At 29.0% G+C, this 23374-nt stretch overlaps 2 protein-coding genes and 1 long non-coding RNA gene across 3 annotated transcripts in view; 2 read left to right on the forward strand and 1 right to left on the reverse strand.

The window, feature by feature from the left end:
* The first annotated feature begins 556 nt into the window (after positions 1–556).
* Positions 557–6237, forward strand: LOC126856674 (V-type proton ATPase subunit F). Its single transcript, XM_050605406.1, has 5 exons — positions 557–755; positions 2074–2155; positions 5309–5391; positions 5626–5748; positions 5859–6237. The coding sequence occupies exons 1-5, from the start codon at positions 702–704 to the stop codon at positions 5886–5888; spliced, it is 372 nt and encodes a 123-aa protein (XP_050461363.1). The 5' UTR covers positions 557–701; the 3' UTR covers positions 5889–6237.
* A 618-nt stretch (positions 6238–6855) lies between these two features.
* The window catches only part of LOC126856612 (intraflagellar transport protein 140 homolog), a 34542-nt gene continuing 18023 nt past the window's right edge, over positions 6856–23374 (reverse strand). The window contains exons 4-12 of the mRNA XM_050605270.1: positions 21052–21271; positions 20254–20835; positions 18972–19260; positions 14977–15103; positions 13361–13852; positions 12997–13280; positions 12653–12929; positions 11319–12223; positions 6856–10009 (exon numbers count right to left, since the gene is read on the reverse strand). Of these exons, the coding sequence (XP_050461227.1) occupies positions 9697–10009; positions 11319–12223; positions 12653–12929; positions 12997–13280; positions 13361–13852; positions 14977–15103; positions 18972–19260; positions 20254–20835; positions 21052–21271 (3489 nt within the window). The 3' untranslated portion in view covers positions 6856–9696. The remainder of the gene's footprint in view (positions 10010–11318; positions 12224–12652; positions 12930–12996; positions 13281–13360; positions 13853–14976; positions 15104–18971; positions 19261–20253; positions 20836–21051; positions 21272–23374) is intronic.
* On the forward strand, positions 20777–21405 carry LOC126856677 (uncharacterized). Its single transcript, XR_007688394.1, has 3 exons — positions 20777–20926; positions 21026–21236; positions 21314–21405. It is a non-coding gene; the product is annotated as an uncharacterized LOC126856677 (long non-coding RNA).

Raw genomic sequence — 23374 nt, forward strand, 5'->3', positions numbered from 1 at the left:
TAAACTATGAGGATATATTTTAAAATTTGCTCAAACGATTCTTATAATAAAAAATAAAAAATAACAAATTTGTCAGCTAAATATGCGGAGGTTTAAACCTGCTAATTCGAAAACGCCATTACTCTTCAACCGATAGTAGAGGGATGTGTTCACCCAAATTCAAAATTGCATGAAATCTTTTATTATCATTTTTCGATAATTTTTCTATCCAGATTAAAATTTAGGTGCAAATTAATAAAGATTCAGATTAAAATAATTGTCAATTATATTATGATAATGTTAATTATATTTAAATTATTATATACATAATTTCATATATATATATATATATATATATATATATATATATATATATATATAATCACTTTATTTTACTATAAATTCAAGTCTTTTATTGGAAGAGTCGATTAATGACGTCACTGTATTAACTCTGCCAATAAAAAAACTTGAATTCATGGTAAAATATAGTGATTAATTGATTTAGGGTTGGATTAACACTTTCATTCAAAAACGCCATAAGTCCGTGTACAAGAGACTTAGTGGAGTTTAGGAACGCTGCCTCGAATAACACGTGATTATCTGTGGTGTGGCTTGTCAGCTGATGTGCGACAGAACTGTATACGATTATCAATTAATTATAAAATTGCTTCGCTTAAAAACTTTATTTGCAAAATTTAATTCGTGCTTTTAAGGAAAGTATAATGGCTCTTCATTCTGCAGGAAAAGGAAAACTTCTAGCTGTGATTGGTGATGAGGTAGGAGTGTTTTTTTTCAATCTACTTGATTTAATAACTTATAAGAAAAGGGCTTTTCCTTTTAAATATATGTCTTTACATTTATGTATCGATAAATTTTGTAATGATTTAAATAAGATATTTCGTGAAATATTCCCAAGATGTGATTGTATTTTACAATTTATTTATTGCTTTTCATGAATTATTCTTAAATTAATAACTATTAATAACTATTAATAATTTAGTTACTTTAATACTTAGTTGATTGATTTAATACTTACTTTGATTGATTTATTTAGCAATTCAAATAATTTAGCAATTCAAATAATCAAAAGCATTGTCCATAATACAATATATATTAAGTAATAATATATATATATATATATATATATATATATATATATATATATATATAGTAATAATAATAATATAATTTATCATTTCTAATCAAACTTTTCCTTTTATGTGTTAAACAACAAAAAATTATAATTTTATCCTATTATATATTAAAATAATATTAACAAAAAATACAGATATTCTAATAATCACAGATAAAATTAATTGTAGTTTGGTCAAAATAGTTCTTAATTTGCAATATCCAATTGGTACACATTATAACTGATATATAACAAATTAAAAGACTGATATATGAATATATGCGAAGACATTAAAATAAAAATTATTTAAAAATAGACATTATTTTCATTCCATTTATTTTAAGCTACACTAACACTTTATTAATACTTTAATTTTTTATTCATCTTAATATTTTGACTGAAAAATATTGTGACTAACAGAGGGTTATAAAACATTAATATCTATAAATTGCTATATAGCATAATTTTTGTACTGTATATTAATATATTTATGTTGTTACAGCATTAACATTTATGTGTATATGCATTTTTATGTTATAATTTGATTTCAATGATTAAAGTGCAAATTATTCTGTTATTATAAAATGCTGTTATTTTGTTCTCTTAATAAGTGCTGTAAATTGTTGCATATAGAAATTTTACAATGCATCATTGTTATTTGCTATGTTTTATTGATATTTATAAAGAAGAATAAAGAATTAATCTTTTTTGTTTTTAAATTTTCTATTATATTATTTTAGATTTTTAGATAATATGCTATTTGTTTTTTGAGTGATAATTTGCTATTTGTTTTTATGAGTACTCATAGTATACAATACGAAATTGTACTGTGCTATAACCATGTTTGCAAATATATACAATTTAATTTTTCAAATTTTTAATCTTTTTATATACATTTACTAAAAAAAATATCAATCAATATCAGTTTCTTATACAAGCTCAATTAATAAATATTATTTTAGGATACTTGTGTCGGCTTTTTACTGGGAGGGGTTGGAGAGATTAATAAACATCGCCAGCCTAATTTTATGGTTGTTGACAAAAGTATGTATAATATGTATAATATTAAAAGTTTTTACATTGTAATGGCTCTTACACACAGAATGTAGTAATGCAATAAGAATCGATTTAGTAACTGATTATCTTTTATATCAAAAAATATGGTAGTGTGACAGAGAGAAAGAAAAAGAGAGAATCTAAACAGTAGTGCAACTTTCCTGATTTTATGTTAGTCAAAATATAATATATATATATATATATATATATATATATATATATATATATATATATATATGCATGAAATAAGTAACATCAAGAGTTTCTTCTTGCTTAGAAATTTGTACTAAAATAATTCTATTTAAAAATGTGAAAAAATATTGATTATTTCATGTTACTACCGCTTGTAAAAAGAATCACAACTTAATTTCTAAAAAAGCATTTTAAAGAGAAAACTTCAATTTACTTAAAGCAAAGTTATAAAAAATTTTTTTTTTGTTATATAATCTCAAAATTGAAGTTTTTCTGACAATTTTTTGCGATTGACTTAAAAGTGGAGTTATCTACATAAGAATCATCATCAAGAAAAGAGCTAAAATTTCAAACTTTAAAATGCTTGCTGGAATAATTCTTTATAATCATTTTTTGTAAAGTTTCATTTGAAGTTCACCAAATTTTCAAAGAGAAGCATTGATTTTGTTGAGGAGAATATTTATTCTCATTATTAGGTGTAATTTTTTATATTATTTAAAAAAATAGATTCAAACAATAAAATATGTATTAAAATACAACACTATAAATTTCTAAAGATTAGAAAGCTAATTTAGTCAAAATTACACGCTTTACCGCATTCTGTATGTATAAGCTAATAAAATATACTCAATTAACATTTAAAGCATAATAATCTTAATTGGAAATTGTTATTTTTTTTTAATTCAGAAAGTATTGGAAATTTATATACAGGGTGTTTCAGAAATCGGCCAAATTTTAAGAGCATATTCTCACTATAAGGATGAAAAGAAGTCCATGTATAAACATGGATCCGGAAACGCTTTCTTTACAAGTTATAAACATTTTTTATTTATATCGGACAACATGTCTCACATCGATGTTTCATGAATTGCTGATTGACAGTGACTCATCCTTTGGTCTGCACGTTCTCTCGATTTGAACGCCTTGGATTTTTATTTATAGGGACATCTTAAGATTCTCATTTATGATACTTCTGTTGCTACTGTGGAAATTCTCTGAAATCATATTATTGCTTTGTATGGCAAAATATGAAATATTACGAGAATTTTTGAATTGTCTTCGACAATCCATGCGACATTGATGTGAGGCATGCATTAATGCTGAAAGAAATTATTTCCAGCAATTTCTGTAATGAAATGTTCCTAAAATCTGTTAAATTTTTATAACTTGCAAAGGAAGCATTTCCGCACTGTTTATATAACTTTTTTCATCCTTATTGGGAGTAGAATATGTTTTTAAAGTTTGGCCATTTATTTTTGAAACACACGTATACAAGGTGTGTATAAGGTGTAAAAAAAGGTATATTTTGAGAGCAAATAATATTGATCACATATTTCGACAATCAATAAGAAAAGGATAAAAAACTCAAATAAAAAGATAGCCTGTGTCGTCGAAGATATTAATTATAGGACCCATGTTAATTGGACCTTTTTTTCTTGTTTTGATCAATACTATCTGCTCTCAAAATATTTTGACCTTTTTTAATATCCTGTATATAATATATATTTTAAATAAATTAATAATATTAAAAATATATATTAAAAATATATATTAACTTTGCCAACTGATTGGGTAAATCTATCCGTTTTGTGAGTCATCATTGAATGACCGAATGGATATATCTTATATATATCTATACTTTTTTGTGCTATAAGGGAGGACTCAATGTAAGCATTAAACATCAATAAAGACCGAGACAAACCGGGCGTTATACTAAGAAGTTATACTATAAAGATATAAGTATAGCTAATTTCGTACAATGTAAATCTGTGTGTCTGCAGACAAAAAGAGAAATATAGCGCGCTATAACATACAAAACTGTTCTATATAGCGCGTTTGATTATTAGTTATTTTTACAAAATATAGCAGAAATAGCGCATGAACAGAATGCAAGTGAACACGTGAATGTTGCAACAGTATCTGGAAACTTTATGTGAAGAAGTGTCCATTTGTTAATCACATTGTTTGACATCGGAAAATTAATAGAGTAGTAAACTGCATTTCTATTTGCGACAAACTAGCAAGCAGCAATTACAAAGACGTAAACAAAAAAAAACAAGTCTTTGGCGATAGATAATTGGGATAAATGATATAAATATATGGAATTAATGATATAAATATTTGGAATAAATGATGAAACTCTCTAAGTTCTTCCCTAAGTATTGATTTCATGAGTTCACCTCTTCTGTGGTTTTAAAGCCATTCACCTCTTCTGTGATTTTAAAGCCATTGTTAACAATAGCAATGCCTTTGGGTTCACTTTCTTGAGCATCTTGTAGAAAAGTGTAGCGGGAGAAAATAATATATTATTAATTAAATGGAAAAACTAGCAGATAAGAGCATAGGCGCGGATAATCGGTCCGCAAACTTATTGTTAAATTCAATTAATCAATGTGCCTTTAAAAATGTATGTCTTGCATGATTTTTTTTTTATCCATCTTCAGTATAGATATCCATAGTTGTTATCGGCAAACGTAGTGCATGTCGGGTTTTAAAATATGATCAATTTTATTTTCAAATTTCACTTAATCTTCAAATTATAAAAGTTATGAAAGATTAAAATAAAACATATTGCGCTCCGAAAGAAACTATGTGATGCCCAGCACTTAGTTATGTTCAATATCTAACTCGCGCGGTTGGTAAAATGTTAATTTTAAGCGAGATTTAAATTTAAGTTAGATTTTAAGTGAGTTTGAATAAAACTTTAATATTTATTTATAAACGTTTTTCAAAATTTTTTTGTACTTTAGTTGCTGATAATTTAAACTACGTATATAAACACAGTTTTGTTAGGAATAAAAATTCCTTAAATTTTCAGATACATATATATATATATATATATATATATATATATATATATATATTGTAGAATATATTGTATATACTATAATATAAAGTATAATATTATGCAATGAGATATAAATTAATTTTAAATAATGATTCTTCTAGACACAGCAATAAGTGAGATAGAGGACACGTTCAAACGCTTTATTAAACGTGATGATATAGATATCATTCTTATTAATCAAAATGTAAGTAATTAAGACATATATATATATATATATATATATATATATATATATATATATGTCTTTATCTATAGTTCTAATTTAAAAATTATTTCATCAGTGACTTCTCTAAAGTTTTTTTATTTATTTATTTAAATAGCTATGTTTATGGAAGCAAATTTTTATTTGTTGTTTAATTAAGTATCCAAATAATGCTTAATTGCATTATTAATCTTACACTCGATATTAAAATCTTAGGTAGCTGAAATGATTCGTCATGTAATCGACAGTCACACTCAACCAATACCCTCTGTACTAGAAATCCCGAGCAAAGATCATCCATATGACGCCAGCAAAGATTCCATCTTAAGACGCGCTAAGGTAAGATTTTTCGAGTTTTTTGCTGTTGCATAACAGATTATTTAATGTAAAAATTTGTAGTTAGATATTCTATTGTACAGGAAATTTATATACTGCAATTCTGTTCACAGGGAATGTTCAACCCAGAAGATATTCATTAATATCAATTATACTGGAATATTATGTGTTATATATGTACAGTAAAATAGAATTATTTGTTTATCATATTTTACGTATCTATCTTTCTTCACGTTATTTCAGTAAATATAATGTAAAATTTCTGTAATATATACAGTACTTTTATGATAATAAAAAATAATAGATAAAAAAGTAAGATTTTTTGTCACATTGTGTATACATATGTATAATTATAATACTTAATAAAAGAATAATTAAATGTGAAAAGTATATATATTTTTCTTATTGTAAGATGGCATTGTAACATTGTATTAACATTGTATTAATTTTTAATTTAATTCTTAAAATTATGAAATAAATTATTGCTAATTATTCTATTGTAATAAATCTTTATTACACATTAATTCGAAGTTAAATACTGGAAAGCATACAATATTACGAAAGTGAGTTGGAAAATCGTACAATATTTCGAAAGTGAGTTGGAAAATAATTAGAAATAATGATTTATTTAAAGGCTATTTATTTGAAGTAACAATAAATACACATCAAGACAGAAAGTTACTTTAGTATTAGTTTAATTTACTTTTTTATAGACTCCCATTTAAATTTACAAACAAGAATTATTTTGTGCAAAGAAATCTGTGCTTTAAGAATGCTTTGACCATACAATAGTAGCAAAAAACTGTCAAAATTAAAAAATATATATTTTTTACGTTTATACTGTTTGAAAAATCAAATAAATAAATTTAAATTATAAAAAAGTATCACAAAATAATATGGTTTTGACATCTTCATAAAATAAAATAATTGTAATTAATATTTTTCCTAATTTATGAACAGAAACTTTTGATCGTGAGTACCCTTGAAATCAATTGCAAGAAACAAAAAAAAACAAAAAAAAAAAAAACCGAGTAATTAGTAGAAAGAAAAAGATAAATAATATTTTTCTATATATATATGTATATGTATATGTATATATACACAATTTTTAGTAAATAACTTTTAAACGAGTAAGTGAATCTAAATCAAATTTCGCGCAAATATTTATTAGAGTTTTTTTTTAATATGTAAATTTTTATTTTGTTGGCAATGTTTATTCCTTGTCAAATTTGTCAATGAGCTAAGATACGTGATTTTCCATAAGAATCAATAGTAACTTTAAACTTAAATAATTTCCAAATCAATAAGAGAATTGTGCTTAAGTTGTGCATAGATATTCAGAAGAATAGAACAGCCTTCGAAATCCATGTTTTTGTCAATGTTTCGACACATGATACATTCTTAAGATTTCTTATTGTTAATTGTATACAACATTGCCATGTAAAATTAATAAAAATTTGTTATTTGTAGCTGTGTTAGAACTGTACTAGCAATGATTAATTCAATACAGAATTTTATGAGTGCAGGAGTACAGATGAGGATACAAAGAATGCTAGTGCAGGGATAAACATGATCACAGAGCTAAATTTATTGATATTTTAAAATTATTTGAGTTTTTAAATAAAGAGAACCTTATGCTAGTCCCATTAGAATTAATTTTGGTCCAAATCTAATCGATTATAAAAAACAATATAATACAATAAGCAATAATAATTTAATTTAATCAATAAGCAATTAATTCTAATAATAAATCCATTGTTGAGGTTTACCGCAGTAATAAACCTATAGACCAGTAATATCTGACTCAACTTAACTTTAAAGTATTAGAAATATTTTGAAAAATTTAAACATCTTTGTAGTTACTGTGTCAGGATATGACGTACAAAAAAATTAAAGGATTCACAAGATAAGGAATTAGAATTTTGGCTCCGCCCAAAAATTCGATTTGTTGGCTTATCTTGCTAAATTTATTCAATACAATAATTGAGCTTAGATGGTGTGTGTGTGTGTGTGTGTGTGTGTGCGTGCGTGCGTGTGCTATGTATGTATTTCTTCGATCATGTATTCTTTTTGTAGCTGTTAAGATTGGTTTCGCACGATATTTCACAATATATTTTATTACTGTTTAAAAATTAAATTATTGACTGCCCGTTTGTAATGGTATAAATTTTAGTTAGCGACTGCCCGCGCGTTATAATTTGTTGCACTGCATTTTTTTTATATTTCATATTTTGGCTATCGTTAAGATATGGTGTCTGTACACAGGCCCTAGTAGCCTAGTTTATACCGATAAATTTTAATACGTATTAAGTACTACATTGACCAATCATAGTTATTCCTTTAAAGAATGGAATGGTTGTAATTGGTCGATATAGTATTTAGTAAATCGATATTAAAGTATATCGGTGTAAACTAGGTCAGTATTTTGTACGGTCACGTGCGTGGCTACAAGTATATATCTTCATATTATTTTAAAAAAACAGCAACAAGGACAGCAACTAATCTAATTAAACATATTATATACTATATTATATACATATTATATACAAACTCAACTCCATCAAAATTTATTTTTCATTTCTTATTACTGGTGCTTTTTCTTTTTTATTAATTGTTATTAGGTGACTTAAGGATGTACTGGCTATATAATTCTAGACAAAAGTTACTTTAATTTAAAATTGATGAAATTTTATGTTTTTGTGGATTAAGATATGTACTATATGTGTTTGTATCTGTAAAGGACTGCTCGGATATATATAAAGGACTTAAATAATGCCAGTTAATATGATTTTGGCATTACAAATGAATATATTTGCACATTGTGCAAATTTTATGATCGCCAACAAAAAAAAAATTTTTGGACGTCAATTTCATCTGAAACCAACTGTAAGAAACAAAAAAAATGTTGCGTATATTAATAATATATTTAATATATTTTAATATTTAATATCATTTTCGGAATTTTGTATTACTCTTTCATTAATAACTCGATAATGAGTTTGTGGATCAATATCAAGTGTTTTTAGAAATTTTGCTCAGTATTTTATTTATTCACAAATAAAGTTCAGAATATTTATGGTAATAATGCTTTCTTATAATTTCGTTTATGCAAGATATTTGATAATAATCGCCCCATCTGTAATGTGCAGATAGAGCAGACTAAACTGAGCAGGAAAGTCCTTCACCATTTTTTGTATAACGCTTAATAAAAGAATTAATATTGAGTAAATTCTGGCCAATCATCGCCGATCTTTAGCCGGGCGCACGTCGGTGAACCGCGCGCCTGGTGGTGTGCCGTCGTAACGGTGAAGCGCTCTCGCTCACTATCAGGCGCGCAGCTTATTGACGTGCGCCCGACTAAAGATCGGCGATGATTGGCCAGGCTTTACTCAATAATAATTCCTTTATTAAACGTTATACAAAAAAATGATACAGGATTTTCCTGCTTGGTTTAATCTGTTCTATCTGCACATTACGGGTGGGGCGATTATTATCAGATACCCTATATAAGTGAAAATATGCTGCTATTTCATAAGAACTCATGCAAAATTAAAAGTTGAATAACTCATGAACCGGTTATCGTCTTCAGGTTTTACACACGTATTCAGATAATAAATAGAAACATTTATTAAATTTTTGGAATATTATCAACGTTAGAATGTTAGCATCAGTACATTCTTAATATTACTTACTGAGCTATAAAATGCACAATTTTTTGAACATTTGATTCGTATTCGACAGATTCCGAGTTAATCTTCACTTATTTAGAGGTAATTGCCAATTGAGAATGCCCTTTCAAAGGCGTCCTCGATGTCCACATATGCAATGTTTTAGATATGTGTCTGTGTCTATTACTTCTATGTAATATCCTCATATTTATAATTTAATTGATTTTTATTTATTAATCCTTTATTAATTTTTTAAATTAAAAATTAAGTTTTTAAAGAAGCTTTATTCTCCTAAGAGCTCTTCAATTCCATCATCTTTATCGGAACCGTCCTGCCGTTCCACTGTCATTTTATATCCTAATAACTCAAGAAGATTTATGTTAAAATAATAACTCAAATTAATTCCTGGTACCAAGCGTTTCAATTCTTCGATAGTAGCCCTAGCTTTTTCAAGGTCTCCTATATTGGCATAATGTTGTGTAATTGTCGCGAATAAATCGCCGCGACGCACTGATTGTTCCAGACTAGGACCTTGGGAATCTAGTAAATATCGAACCTGTTGCATTGCCGTTTCCGTTTCTCCTCTCTCAAATAATCTGCATAACAAGAAGTAAAAAGATATTTGAATATACAAAAAAGATATTTTTAAATCTTATAATTAAAACGCTATTAATATAAGAATAAAACTTCCATTATTAAAATAAGAATAGACAAATTAATATAAATCGGTAAACACAATATCTCTGTATGATAATGAGTTTATTCTTTACAGCTGACTGTACTAGTTCAAAGCTTATCTTTCTACTTCTAATGTAGAAAGAAAAAAATTACTCTAAATTAGTGCAGCCAGTTCAGTTATAAAAATTAGATCCAATGTAATATTCATAATATTGCAAATGATAGAGCAGAATATTTTAATCTTACTTGATTCTTCTTCATCAAAATATAAGTATTCTTTTTTTTTCTTTCTTTGATGGATCTTCGCTTATTACGAGATCCAATAGCATAATCTTATTTTCTGTATATATTTCCATATATTGATCGCAATTTCTCGCAAGATTCAGATTCGACGTCTTATGTTCACGTAACATTTTGCGCATTCTAATGGCAAAATACTTCATCAAACACAAACATTTAATGCGATCTATAAGCAATAACTTTTCTCTCTCTTACGCTTTCATTCCTTTTATTATTAGAATAAAATGTTTACATTAAAATGTCAACATCTTGAATATATAATAAATTGAATTATATTATGTTATATTTTGCGTTTCATTTTTATTTTCAATCAATCAAGATTTAATCGATTTAATCAATTCTTCAAACTTAGGAGAGTCATCTTAAAATAGAGTTAAATGATCTTGGGATTTATGAAATTCGAGAACGATTAAAATTGATCATATAGTTCTTAAGATGTTTTGAAAACGCAGCTCACCTCAGCAGCTATAAGAATAAACAAAAAAAAAAGAAATGAAGGTTTCCAGTTACAAAAGTCCAACTGATTTTGAAAATATCATACTATGGCCAAACCCATTATACTATCATACATTTTCTTTAAAACCTTAAAATTATTGTTTGAAATTTGTTTCTTGATAATGGAGTTTTAACGATAATATAGTTTCTGAATTATTTGTTCAATTGAATGTTTCAATTGTCTGTTTTTCACTCTATTTGCAATACTATAAATATTGTATTATCACATGAATATCTATGCTTACCAGCATATATTGAAATGTCTATCTTTATTTACATTTTTTAATAAACTTAATTTACATTTAATTTTTATTTTAGCTTTTATTTTATTTTTCATTGTTTAATTTCTTATAAATATTTACACTACAATGACACTGATCAAATTTGAACCAATTTGCACTAATAAATTTAGTATTAGAATTTTGAGTTCACCTTTTAATATCCAAATAGCGTTTAATCATTGACATCCTATTGTTGACTAATTCCACCGCTCGTTTATGAACATCCGGATCACGTGGTGTCATTACCTTAATTAAACACCTACTAGCTTGATTCAATGCATCCAGCGCTTTCTCATAATTCTGAAATTCATCAATTTCTACCTGTGCACATGCTACATAAAAATTTGCTAATAGATCCATTGCTTTGCCTTTGGAATAGAAATTGATAATGTTTTTCAGAATCTCTGGTTGATTCTGCCAGTCTAGAGATTGCAAATAATTGCCCGCCATAATGTAGATCTCGCTATTTCTCGAGACTTGCGCAAAGAAACAGATCTTTTCGGTATCACCAGACTTGAGCAATGCTTTCATAGCACGCAGCTTGTTTCCAGCTTGTGTGAATTTCTTGGTCGCAAGATGATAGTTTCCTTGATCGAAACTGATCTCCGCAATTTTCTCAAGCGTAGAAATTCTTAAACGTTCATGCTCCACATCGTCGTCATTTCTTTTTTCAATTGTTAACTTTTCCGCCAGTTCTTCGGTTAACACGACATTATGTTGTTGGATCAACTCTAAAGCTGCCATGTAGTCTTTGCCAGTTGCGAGCAAGTCTACCGCTTTGTCGATTTGATCATTTTGCATGAAATAATCGGCACACTTGCGAATCAAAGCTGGATCGGAATCCGCATTTACATCCATGATAATTAGCTGCAACGCACTATATTGTCGCGTTCTAAATGCAATATCTAAAGCTTTATGCAAGAGATTAGCTTTATGATACAACAGCACTGCACGATCTGGTTGATTGTTATCCTCATAGAACTTGGCAACGTCTATCTGCGAATGTCGTGGCGCTAATATGGCCAGAGGCCACAGTTCTTCCAGCATATTATGTTCCTGCAGATAATATATAAAACTTGGAAACAATTTTTTAAACAAATCAAAATAAGTTGTATTGAATAAGGTATATAAAAAGTGAATCTTTCTACAGTTAATGTTGTTTTAAATGTCGCATGGAAATTTAGCAACATATAATCCATGCGCGGAATTGCTTCACTTTCAAAAATTAAAGGACTAGCCAGGGATAAGAATAAGAGAAGCAGAAGATTAAGGTGAAATTGAATTCCAATTTTTCTTAATTATATATCGGCTGTAAGATTAAAATTCAAAAAATTCGTGGCTCTTTCTCTCTTCCTCTCCTCTCTCGCTCTCTCTTTCTCTCTCGTTTATCCAAAAGATAGAAGGATAGAAAGTTGAACATTTAAACGATAAAAAAAATGTGACATTTAAGCGAAAACTTTTATAGTGTAATATTAAATATTTCACCTTGCATAGTCGAATCGCATTAGTATAAGCTTTAGCGATTGTATAAAAATGGATCGCTTGTGTCACATTATTCTTCGATTCATAATGCGCAGCAAGATGATATGCTGATGCGGCATGACCTGTTTTAGTTACTAATTCGCATGCTTCGTCCTCTCTTTTGAAATAACAAAGTAGTCTTGTCATTGACAAAGTATCTTTTGCTTGCTCGTAAAGATGTAAAGCAGTCTCCATATCGCCAGTCGACTCGGTGTATTGGGCGTGCCAATTTTTAATTTCCCTACGAGTATTAATATAACTCTATTATAAATAAGTTTTTTCGAATTAATATTAATCACGTCACTTACAATTCTTCGGAATTATTGAGATATGCGAGAAGCTCTCGAGGTCTCATCAAAAGCATTTTGGGTATTTCAAATCGACAATCAGCTTTCGTGTACATATCGATAGCTTCCGCTATTTTACCTTGTTGCTCTAGTGTACGAGCATAATTGTAGTAGCTTGTCTTTTCGCGAATCTTATTTTCATTGCTGGCTAATTCAATTGCTTCCTTGAACTTGTTTCGCGCTTCGAATAGTTGTCCTAGCAGATCCAAACGTTTTGCTTCTCGAAATAAATGTTCAGCATCAGTCTGTGATTTAAAGATACATATTTTGAATAAATTTGCAACTTTAATTAAAAAACATATTTAATATACACTTAACGACTTACATAAAGACCAAGTTCAACAGCCAGTACTCCTACTTGTGCTTCTAAATTCAAAGTATCATTTTGCATCGCTTCACGTAGAGCTCGTGCAGCATTGGCTAGCTTCATGTGACCCAGACAGAGAAGAGCCATGTTTAATTGCTTTGTTTTTACACACATTTTGGCTAAGCTCTTCCAAACAGCCTCGTTTTTTATGGATTTAATGGCTTTAAAAGCCTCCTCCATATTTGCTACACTAATATGATAACTGAAATCCATCACTGCCTTTTTCGTGACAGAATCGCAATCTCCCAATTCTTCAAAGTCTCTCATTAACAACTGCACAATCTTACTGTTTCTATCTAAACTCTTTTCAGAGTTCAGGATAACGATATATGGCGAATGCACACCTAATAATCGACAATTCTCGTCAGCTATTGGTTTCACGTCTTGTACGACAATACTATGGTCTGATGTTGCGAATAATGATACCAATACTACAGGAGCTTGTGTAATCTAAATAAAGAGAATTATAGATTATTAATGTTATTAATTTTAAACTAAAGATTATGCGTCTGTTCTTTATAGCTGAACTGGCTGTACTAATTCAAAGTTTATCTTTTTCTCTCTACATTGGAAAAAGAAAGATATGTTCTTAACCAGTGCAGCCAGTTCAGCTATAAAGACGAAACCTTATAAGTACTAATTAAGGACTATTAAGTTCTAATCTTTTTTTTTTGACTCCTTATTTAGAACTTATATAATTCATGATTTATTCAGAGTTACTAAAATCTTGTAAAAATATTTCCTGAAAATTCCTTAATCTTTTAGATATTTTTATTCAAATTTTAGATAAAGAGAATTTTTTAATGATTTTTTGATACAAGTTAAAATAAGTTTTTTTTATTGTGATCTAATGTGATTGTTTTCTAATGTTTTTCTTTCTCATATAAAAGAAGCACAAAGCCACTTAACTTTCAAGTGCTAAATTTGTAAATATACTAAGAAAATTAAGTGTAATAGAAATGTATGCCTAGAAAATCTCTTCTCCGATATTAAAATGTTGCCAACAATATGCCAGCAAATTCAATCATAATTTTATGGCAGATTTTAAGCAGATTTCGATATGCTGTATCCTCATTAAGCTCAGTTTTTGACAACATGGCTTAATGATATAGTAGTTAGTAGAAATGCAATACAAATTGAGCATTGTCTGCTATTACTTTCAGTAAATATATAGCACATATCGAATAGAGTTTGCAGGATCAGATATTAATGGCAAAGAGATAGCAGAAATTAAACATAATTTGTTATCTCAATAGTATAGTGAAAACATAATGAAAATATCACATATCATTCTCAATAAAAACGTAGCAAAAATCCAACATAGTTTACTATCACAACATGGCCGCAAAAATACAGCAAAAAAAAAAACACGTCCAAGTAAAGATTAATTATATAATGTTATATAAGTGGAACAAAACTGAATATTAGAGATATTATTGCATAAGTGTTACCGATAAGGCACCGGTTATTTAACTTTCCATTTATAAATGTAACATGTAATATAAACAACATACAACAATTTTGTTGAATGATCTTGGCGCTTTTTAGTTACTTTTTTTTTTAATGAATATTACCTGATCGCCGCTTTTATAACTCTTAGAATCACGGCTATCCAATCTTTGAGCTCGACATACCAGTAATCTGGGATCTTCCATATCCCAGCAATGTGCCGTAACCAATCTTCCTTTGCATTGTGTAATTCTAAAAGAGAAGATAAATTTTTTCATGTTAAATTTTTGTATCCTTATATACATGTTGTATCTTTTTATACATGTTGTATTCTTATATACTTTTGTATCCTTATAATACATATATACAAGTATACAATATTGTATTATAGAAATAAATATCAATTAATCATCTACATAATTAATATCTTACATAAATAAATGTATGTTACATTGTAAAGAGTATAAATGTAATGTTTAATTTTAAAAATTACATCTAAATAAAAAAAAATGAAAATCATGCTTGTTAAAAACTTGCAAAAAATAAAAAGTTGCTTCCTCATCATTTTATTTTACTCACAAAGCTCTTATTCGGAGCAAGTGGATTTTCAATGTTGACTTTCTTATAGGGGAAGTTTTTCGAGCGAAATAAAAAGATAAAGAAGCAATATGTAAGTTTCTAATGTTTCCAATATTGGCAAACCTAGGATATTATCAAATATTTTTTAAAAAATTCTAAAATTTACAAAAATTATTTTTAAAAAATTCAAATTCAAATTCAAAATTTTATAAAAAATAAACGCTTTTATCGATCCTCGCCAAATTCAATACCAACCACTCTTTAATGATACTATTATTACTTTATTTAAAGAAAATTTAACCCACTATCTCAAAATTTACAGAAGTTAAAATTTGCACAGACATTTAAAAAAAAATTGAAACTGAAACTTTAAAATCTATAACACTGTATGAATTTTTATAAAAATGACAGTAAATAAAAGTGTTATACTACTTTACTTATATACTATATGCCAAACTACTTTACTATATGCCAAATTGTAACTCAAACAGAAACTCTTGAGTTATAGTTTGAATTTTCAGTGAATTGGTACATACATACATATTTGTATACAGACATTTAAAAAAATGTGATTTTTTCGATATTTTGGAACATTGGCATAGAAAATAAGAATTTTGTCACGAAAGTTTCCTTTATAAAAAAGCAAAAAATTAGTTTTATAAAAAAATTATTCATACAAAAATTGTGTGTAAATAATTTTAAAAGGTATATACAGGATGTTCGGAATCGGTCACATCATCCGTCGTGTGCAGGTAGAGCAGGTAAAGAAGAAAAGTCCTTTATCACTTTGTAATGTAATTTTTGCAACAATTATCGAAAAATTAATTAAAAAAGATCGGTCAATGCTTGCGAATATTAGCGCACAATAAAAAGGGACAACGGGACATTAATATGTGGTTGCTAAAACGCGGGAATCTATCGTTATATACCGCTCATATGTTAACCTCATTATCTGTTGTAGAGAGTTTCTCCCAAAACTTCGTCGCACGTCTAGCATCCGCAAACTTTGGATTGATTTTGGGTTGTCCTTTCTTGTCACGCGTTAATACTCGCACACATTGGTCGATCTTTTTAAACTAATTTCTCAATAATTATTACGAAAATTGCAAAATGGTAAAGGACTTTTCTTCTCAGTTTTACCTTCTCTATCTGTATACAACAGGTGATGCGATCGATTCCAGATACTCTGTATATATTGTATAGAGATACAATATTCCCTGTATTGAAAAAACTAAGTTTTTTTTTATAGACTTATATATAATTTTTTCAATAATATAAATCATTTTGAATTGTTTAGGAATATACATACATACATATACAGGATGTCCGAAAATTCGCGCAACAACCCTTTAAGGAGAGGTCGAGGATGTTATTCTGAAGAGAAAAGTCCTGTATAATTTTTTTCTATAACGCTTAATAAAAAAGTTATTATTGAGTGAAGTCTGACTTATCATCGCCAATCTTTAGCTGGACGCACGGTCGGTGAGTCGCGCGCCTGGTAGTGTGCGTGAGCACTCATATGTTTATGACGGCTCACCGACGTGCGCACGGCTGAAGATTGGCGATGATAGGCCAGACGTCACTCAATAATAACTCTTTTATTAAGCGTAATAGAAAAAAATGATACAGGACTTTTCTGTTCAGAATAATACTCTTTATCTTTCCTTAAAAGGTGTTGCGCGAATTTTCGGATATCCTGTATATATAAAAAGCCACTTTTAGTGGGACATCCTACATATATATATATATATATATATATATATATATATATATATATATATATATATATGTACAAGGTGTCCTAGACCACCCGTATAAAGAAAAAATAAATAATTGTTATAAAAAAATATATTGCAAATAATTGTATACTTTTTTTAAAAAACAATTATTTTCTGTACACCATTTGATTCATCTTATTATTCTGTACATAAAAGTATTACAATACAATTACCGAACACAAAATAATTTTCGAGATATTTTATATTTTATGGTAAAATATGTCAGATTATGATACAAAATAACTCAAAAAATTTTTAATGAAAAAATATTTTATTATAGTGTTTTGGAAAGCTCTCAACATAAGCTATAAGAACATGTAATAAAAAATAGAACATTCCATTTAAGAAATTAAAGGTATCCTAGACTTGACCTTAACGATGTATCCAAGGTCAAACCAATGACACCATCTTATGTTTCCCTCAAAATCATATAATTTTTGTTCAAAACGTTTTTTTCTAAAATGCTTAGTTTTTGAAACAAAAGATGTGTACGTGCGGTCTAGGACACCCTATATATATAGGATGTTCCACTAAAAGTGGCCTTTTATTTTTTTAAACTAAAAGAGATAAAGAAATATATATCAAATTAAATGATTCAAACTGAACTTTATTGTGAGTATAGTGATTGCTTCTAAAAACTATCTGTGTTAACGAACGGAGAGGTACGTTTAATTTTTTTATAATAATGTGAAAGTTTTGAATATTTTGACATGAAAAAAGTTGTAGCGCTGTTTGAACCAAATATAACGATGTATGACATAATGTAAATATACACACACGCGCACGCACACACACGCACACACACACACACACACACGCACACACACACACACACACACAGAGTGTCCGGCGTCAATCGCATCACCAGTCATGTGCAGATAGAGCAAATAAAACTGAGAAGAAAAGTCCTGTATCATTTTTTTCGATAACGCTTTATAAAAGAGTTATTATTGAGTGAAGTCTGGCAATTCAGCGTCGATCTTTAGCTGGACATATGTTGGTGAGCCGCGGACATATGTCAGTGAACCGCGCGCCTGGCAATAGTGTGCCACTATACAACTGAGCGCTCTCGCACACTACCAAGCGCGCGGTTCATCGACGTGCGCCCGGCCGAAGATCGGCAATGATAGGCCAATCTTCACTCAATAATAACTTTTATTAAGCGTTTTAGAAAAAAAATGGTATAGAACATTTTTTTCTCAGTTTTATCTGCTCTATCTGCACACGACGGATGGTGCAACGATATATATATATATATATATATATATATATATATATATATATATATATATATACAGGGTGTTCGGAGTCGGTCGCATCATCCGTCGTGTGCAGGTAAAGCAGATAAAACTGAAAAAAATGACCTGTACCATTTATATATATATATATATATATATATATATATATATATATATATATATATATTGTATTTTAATATATTTCTGTATTAATAATCATTCTCAAAACAAGTTTGACGATATATAATAAAAAATTTGGAACAAAATTATCAAAGTTATAATACAATCTGATAGTGCAGTTTATAGGAAATATCTTTTATGCAGTTTTTAGTATAAACTTATAAATTTTTATCTTTCAACTACATGATGGAATCTAAAACAAATTAGTACATCGATTTTTGCTTTCTTCCATATTATAAATATACATAATTGATTGATAAAAAAATATAATTAATACTATCTATACTCTGATCTGTAATTTTATATATAGTTGTTATTTAATTCTCTCTATCTTTTTTTACTCACAACGTGGAATCATCATCAATGATGTCGTTTGACTCTCCAAAATCGAACTCATGGACTTGATCGCTTTCAATGTCCCAAACATATAAAATCGGACTAGGCATAAGATTCGCCATTGCCACAGTGATCGAGACACAACGGCAATCCGAATTACATCTGGCCTCAATGATTTCGGCAAAGTCACTGATTGCCTCATATGTCGCCATAGCTCGAGTATGTAATTTAGCCTCATGCTTGCCTAGATCCCATATTTTCAGGATACCATTCAATGACGCAACTGTCAAATACTGTCCTACAGTACAAACAAATAAAGAATATTTATGATATGAATATATTGTCGTTAGACAATCGTCAACGAAATATCGTCGACAAGAAATACTGTCATTAAATGCGTCTTTTTGAGTCTTATAACTTTTGTCTGAGATATTTTTCTCTAAAATGTAACGTTTACGAGATATTTAAGTGTATTCAGACTTTTGACACACCCTGTACATACATTATATTATATATACAGGGTGTCCCAAAACTAGCGGAAAACTTTTTAATGATAGATTCTTCATGAAATTCTAAGCCAAAAAGCTCTTTACAAAAAAGTGATCCGATGAATACAATTTGAATGGTAAGGCATTGAAGTTGACGTATGGGAGCGCATGAAATTCGTGCGGTCAGAATCAGCACGACCAAGTTTGACTCATGACTCGTGTGCCGCGGCGATGCATGTTTCTTATTATTCTACATTTAATTATTTATTATTTATTATTTATTTATTATTGATTTGTTATTTATTTTTTTTCTTATTACTCTACATTTAACTATTTATTATTTATTCATTATTGATTTATTCTGTATTATGTACTAGTATATATATATATTGTGTGTGTGTGCGTGTGTGTGTGCGTGTGCGCATGTGCGTGCGTGCGTGCGTGTGTATATATACACACACAAGGTGTCCGGATAGGCAAAATAGGGGGCTTCTACAAAGGACAATGATTATGTACGAGGTATATAACGCTGCAATTTTGCCGTTCATACATAGCCATTGTTAATCCTTTGTAGAGCGTCCCTCTCACTGCTTTGCCATGCGCTTTTGTTCGCGCTGATTGGCCAATCTTTTTTAATTAATATCTCATTAATTATTGTAAAGATCACAAAATAGTACAGGACTTTTTTACTTGGTTTAACTCGTTCTAACTGTACACGAGAGATGATCCGTCTATTACCGGACACCCTATACATAAGAGTCTTAGATTAAAAAAATTGATATTTATTATCTAAAAATGTTTACCTGTTAATTCCATCGTGATCGGTTCACCCTCTTCTGGTAAAGAAGGTAATGTCTGAATGACAGAACCTTCTATAGATCGCAACTGAATGTTTATTGGAGTCAACACAATCAATGTATGCTCATAAATGAGCATCTTTTCGGTATCACAAGTGAAGGTCGCCAATACAGTCGTGTTGAGATTGATACTTTTGTTAATGCGATTGACAATAATTTGTCTACCGGAAGAAACGGCGACATACTCTTTTGTAACGGCAATTACTTGCACTTGAATGTCTGTCTTTAGCGTATAGCTCTGTTCGTCCATCTCAAGTAGAATCTGTGTAGGTGTGAGCTGACTCGCGCAAATGCCATTATTATATACAGCGCACATTGACTGTTGACGCAAGATAAATACATTGGTGATGCAGTTGACAGCCAGAAGAGAATTCCGTGATAAACTGATGCCCCATGTCAATTGCTTCACTGTTCCATGAATCGCGCAAGATTCTGGCACGTTTTGCCAGGCATTCTCATCATTGTCAGAGGAAGATTTCCGTTTCCATAAATAAATTGTTCCCAAATTAGTACCAACAGCCAAAGTATCTGAGAAATGCGAGATATTATTATATACATTTATATATACATTTCGCTAATTGTTTTCAAACTTGGATGAAAATAACAATAATAATACAAGGTGGATAATCATGCAATACTATATATAATCGATTATGAGTGTTGGTAAGCACTCTTATATAGAAAAATTAATTCGAATAGATCTGATTTAAAATTTTAGAAACACATTGGTTAACTCGTTCTTACCATTGCTTTTGCAAAACGCCAAACTGGTACACATTTCCTGAGGAGTGGCAATATTTCCATTAGATGAATCTGGAGGCGAGAGAACGTATGTATCACCTGTATGAAGATCCCAACATCGGATAGCGAGTTCTCCTGTGAGCACAGCCAAGGTATTTCCACTGATCCAACATAGAGTGGTACTAGCAGTACGTGATATATCATTTCTGCTATTTAATTTTACCTAGAATAATATATAACAATAATATATTGATCAAATTAAAAGACATGGTTCTCGCATTGATATAAGCATGCAGCAATAGCAAGACGGATCGTACATCTATACACGAACCAGCCAGCAGAATATTTTATTGTGAGATTATCAAATCTTAATAACGGCTGAATCAACCAAATTCTTAATAGGCTTAATTGGTAGCTTGAAATTTAATTATGCCAAAAAAAGTCTCCTTATTATTGCTTTACATGTATTATGAACAGAGATAAGGTTCGATCTAAAATTTTAATGCTGAAGTTTTCTATTATTAAGCCATCATCACAAGCGTTTCTTTTCTTTATTAGTTTTCGGTCAATTAATGAAGTAAAATACCATGCTGTATTGAGAAATTAGATGAGCTTTCTAAGTTCGATATGTAATAACTTCTAGGAATATTCCAATTCTAATTAAATTTTTATTGTGTGGTCAAATGATCTTATCTTTGTCCTAGATTATGATCTAGTTTACACTGATATACTTTAATACATATTAAATACTATTCTGACCAATCATAACTATTCTATTCTTTAGAGGAATTGCTTTGATTGGACAGTGTATATTTAATACGTATTAAAGTTTATCGGTATAAACTTGGCCAATATATGTATGAGGTACGATAAGTCAAGATAGAAAATCCTATACATTTTTTGGTAGTTTTAGAAAACTTTATTTTTAATAATTGTATTTACTGTCAATATACAAAAGAAAGAAAAATAAATTTAAAAAATAATTAGAAGATTAATTTTTGCATTAGTCTTTTTTAAATGGAAGTAAAATTACCGATATATAATTAAATATAAAAGTATATGTATGTATATGATTATACAAATATAAAATTATATATAACTGTACAGGGTGAGTTATTTTAACGTCCCTACTTACATATCTTATTTACTATGCTTTTTACAAAAAAAAAAAATGTTTTGTACAAAAGTTTTTCGATTTCAAGAGGATATAAGATGGTGCTATTGGTTTGCTTTTACAAGGGGAAGGCCAGACGTGCCCGACGCCAATTCAAGCGGCGATTTTTCTGTGTGTAATCCTCAATGAGAAAGAAATTGTGTTAAAGTTATAGAGCACGCTTATCACGCGTTTGTCTGAAGATTAATGTAAAAGATTTTAAATTAAAAAAAGCAGAACTTAACTGTTTTGCAATGTGCAACAATCGAAATAGTGGCGTGGCTTAGCGGATAGCGCAAGTTTTGTGAAATCGCTGATTAGAATCCCTATACGTAATTTTTTTTTAAATTTTTGTGTAATTTTTCTTTTTCGATTCCTAGCAGCATTTTAACATTAAATAAATAAATATTACGCCGGTTTTTCATAATAATTTAATTCTTAATATTTTGTTCCATATTCTTTGATGAAAATTTGTGCAATGATATCGAAATGCTTTCTACAGAAAAGATAGGAAAATTAACAATGTTTAATTCAAGAAATATGTTAATTAAAATAAAATAATAATTAATAATAATTAATAATAATAATTGGTAAATATGCATATTAGCGCGGACCTCAATGACCTTGATATATGTTGTCAAGGACATGACCCTGAGTAACTTTTCCTTATAACTTAATCATCGATCTCTTATAGTTTTCGAAATATACGATTTTAAAGTTTCACAGTTTTAATGCATGTTCTGTTATAAAATAAGGACAAATAAAGTTTGTTTACGTTGTATTTGTGTAGAGCAGATATGAAAAAGTGTTTATTTGCATTTTCAGAGACAAAACTTTTGGGTTTTTCCATTTTCCACGTAAAGCAAAATTCAACGCCTATATGTCTAATATCTTGATAGTGGAGGTCCCCTCGTAGGGGAGGGGGGGGGGACCGAACATACTGTTTTCATACATACACTTTTTAATGAGGAGTGAAATTCCACATTACAAATTTTTACGCAAAGCGAGGTTCAACTTATGTACAACCCATATGAAATCTCACTTTGCTTTAAAAAGTACATGCCTGGACACAATGGGTTCTGCCGCCTCTGCGGGGGGGCTCCACTATCAAAAAATTAGACACATAAGTTCACGTTGAATCTTGCTTCACGTAAAAAGTTGTAAACCCATGTA

Source organism: Cataglyphis hispanica, chromosome 19 (genome assembly GCF_021464435.1).
Source record: "Cataglyphis hispanica isolate Lineage 1 chromosome 19, ULB_Chis1_1.0, whole genome shotgun sequence".
NCBI classification, from domain to species: Eukaryota; Metazoa; Arthropoda; class Insecta; order Hymenoptera; family Formicidae; genus Cataglyphis; species Cataglyphis hispanica.

Excerpts from the sequence above, each read along its gene's own strand:
- LOC126856674 (XM_050605406.1), top strand. The coding sequence starts at position 702 with ATGGCTCTTCATTCTGCAGGAAAAGGAAAACTTCTAGCTGTGATTGGT. Across the intron at positions 756-2,073 it reads TAGCTGTGATTGGTGATGAG|GATACTTGTGTCGGCTTTTT; the intron begins GTAGGAGTGTTT and ends ATATTATTTTAG. Across the intron at positions 2,156-5,308 it reads TTTTATGGTTGTTGACAAAA|ACACAGCAATAAGTGAGATA; the intron begins GTATGTATAATA and ends TGATTCTTCTAG.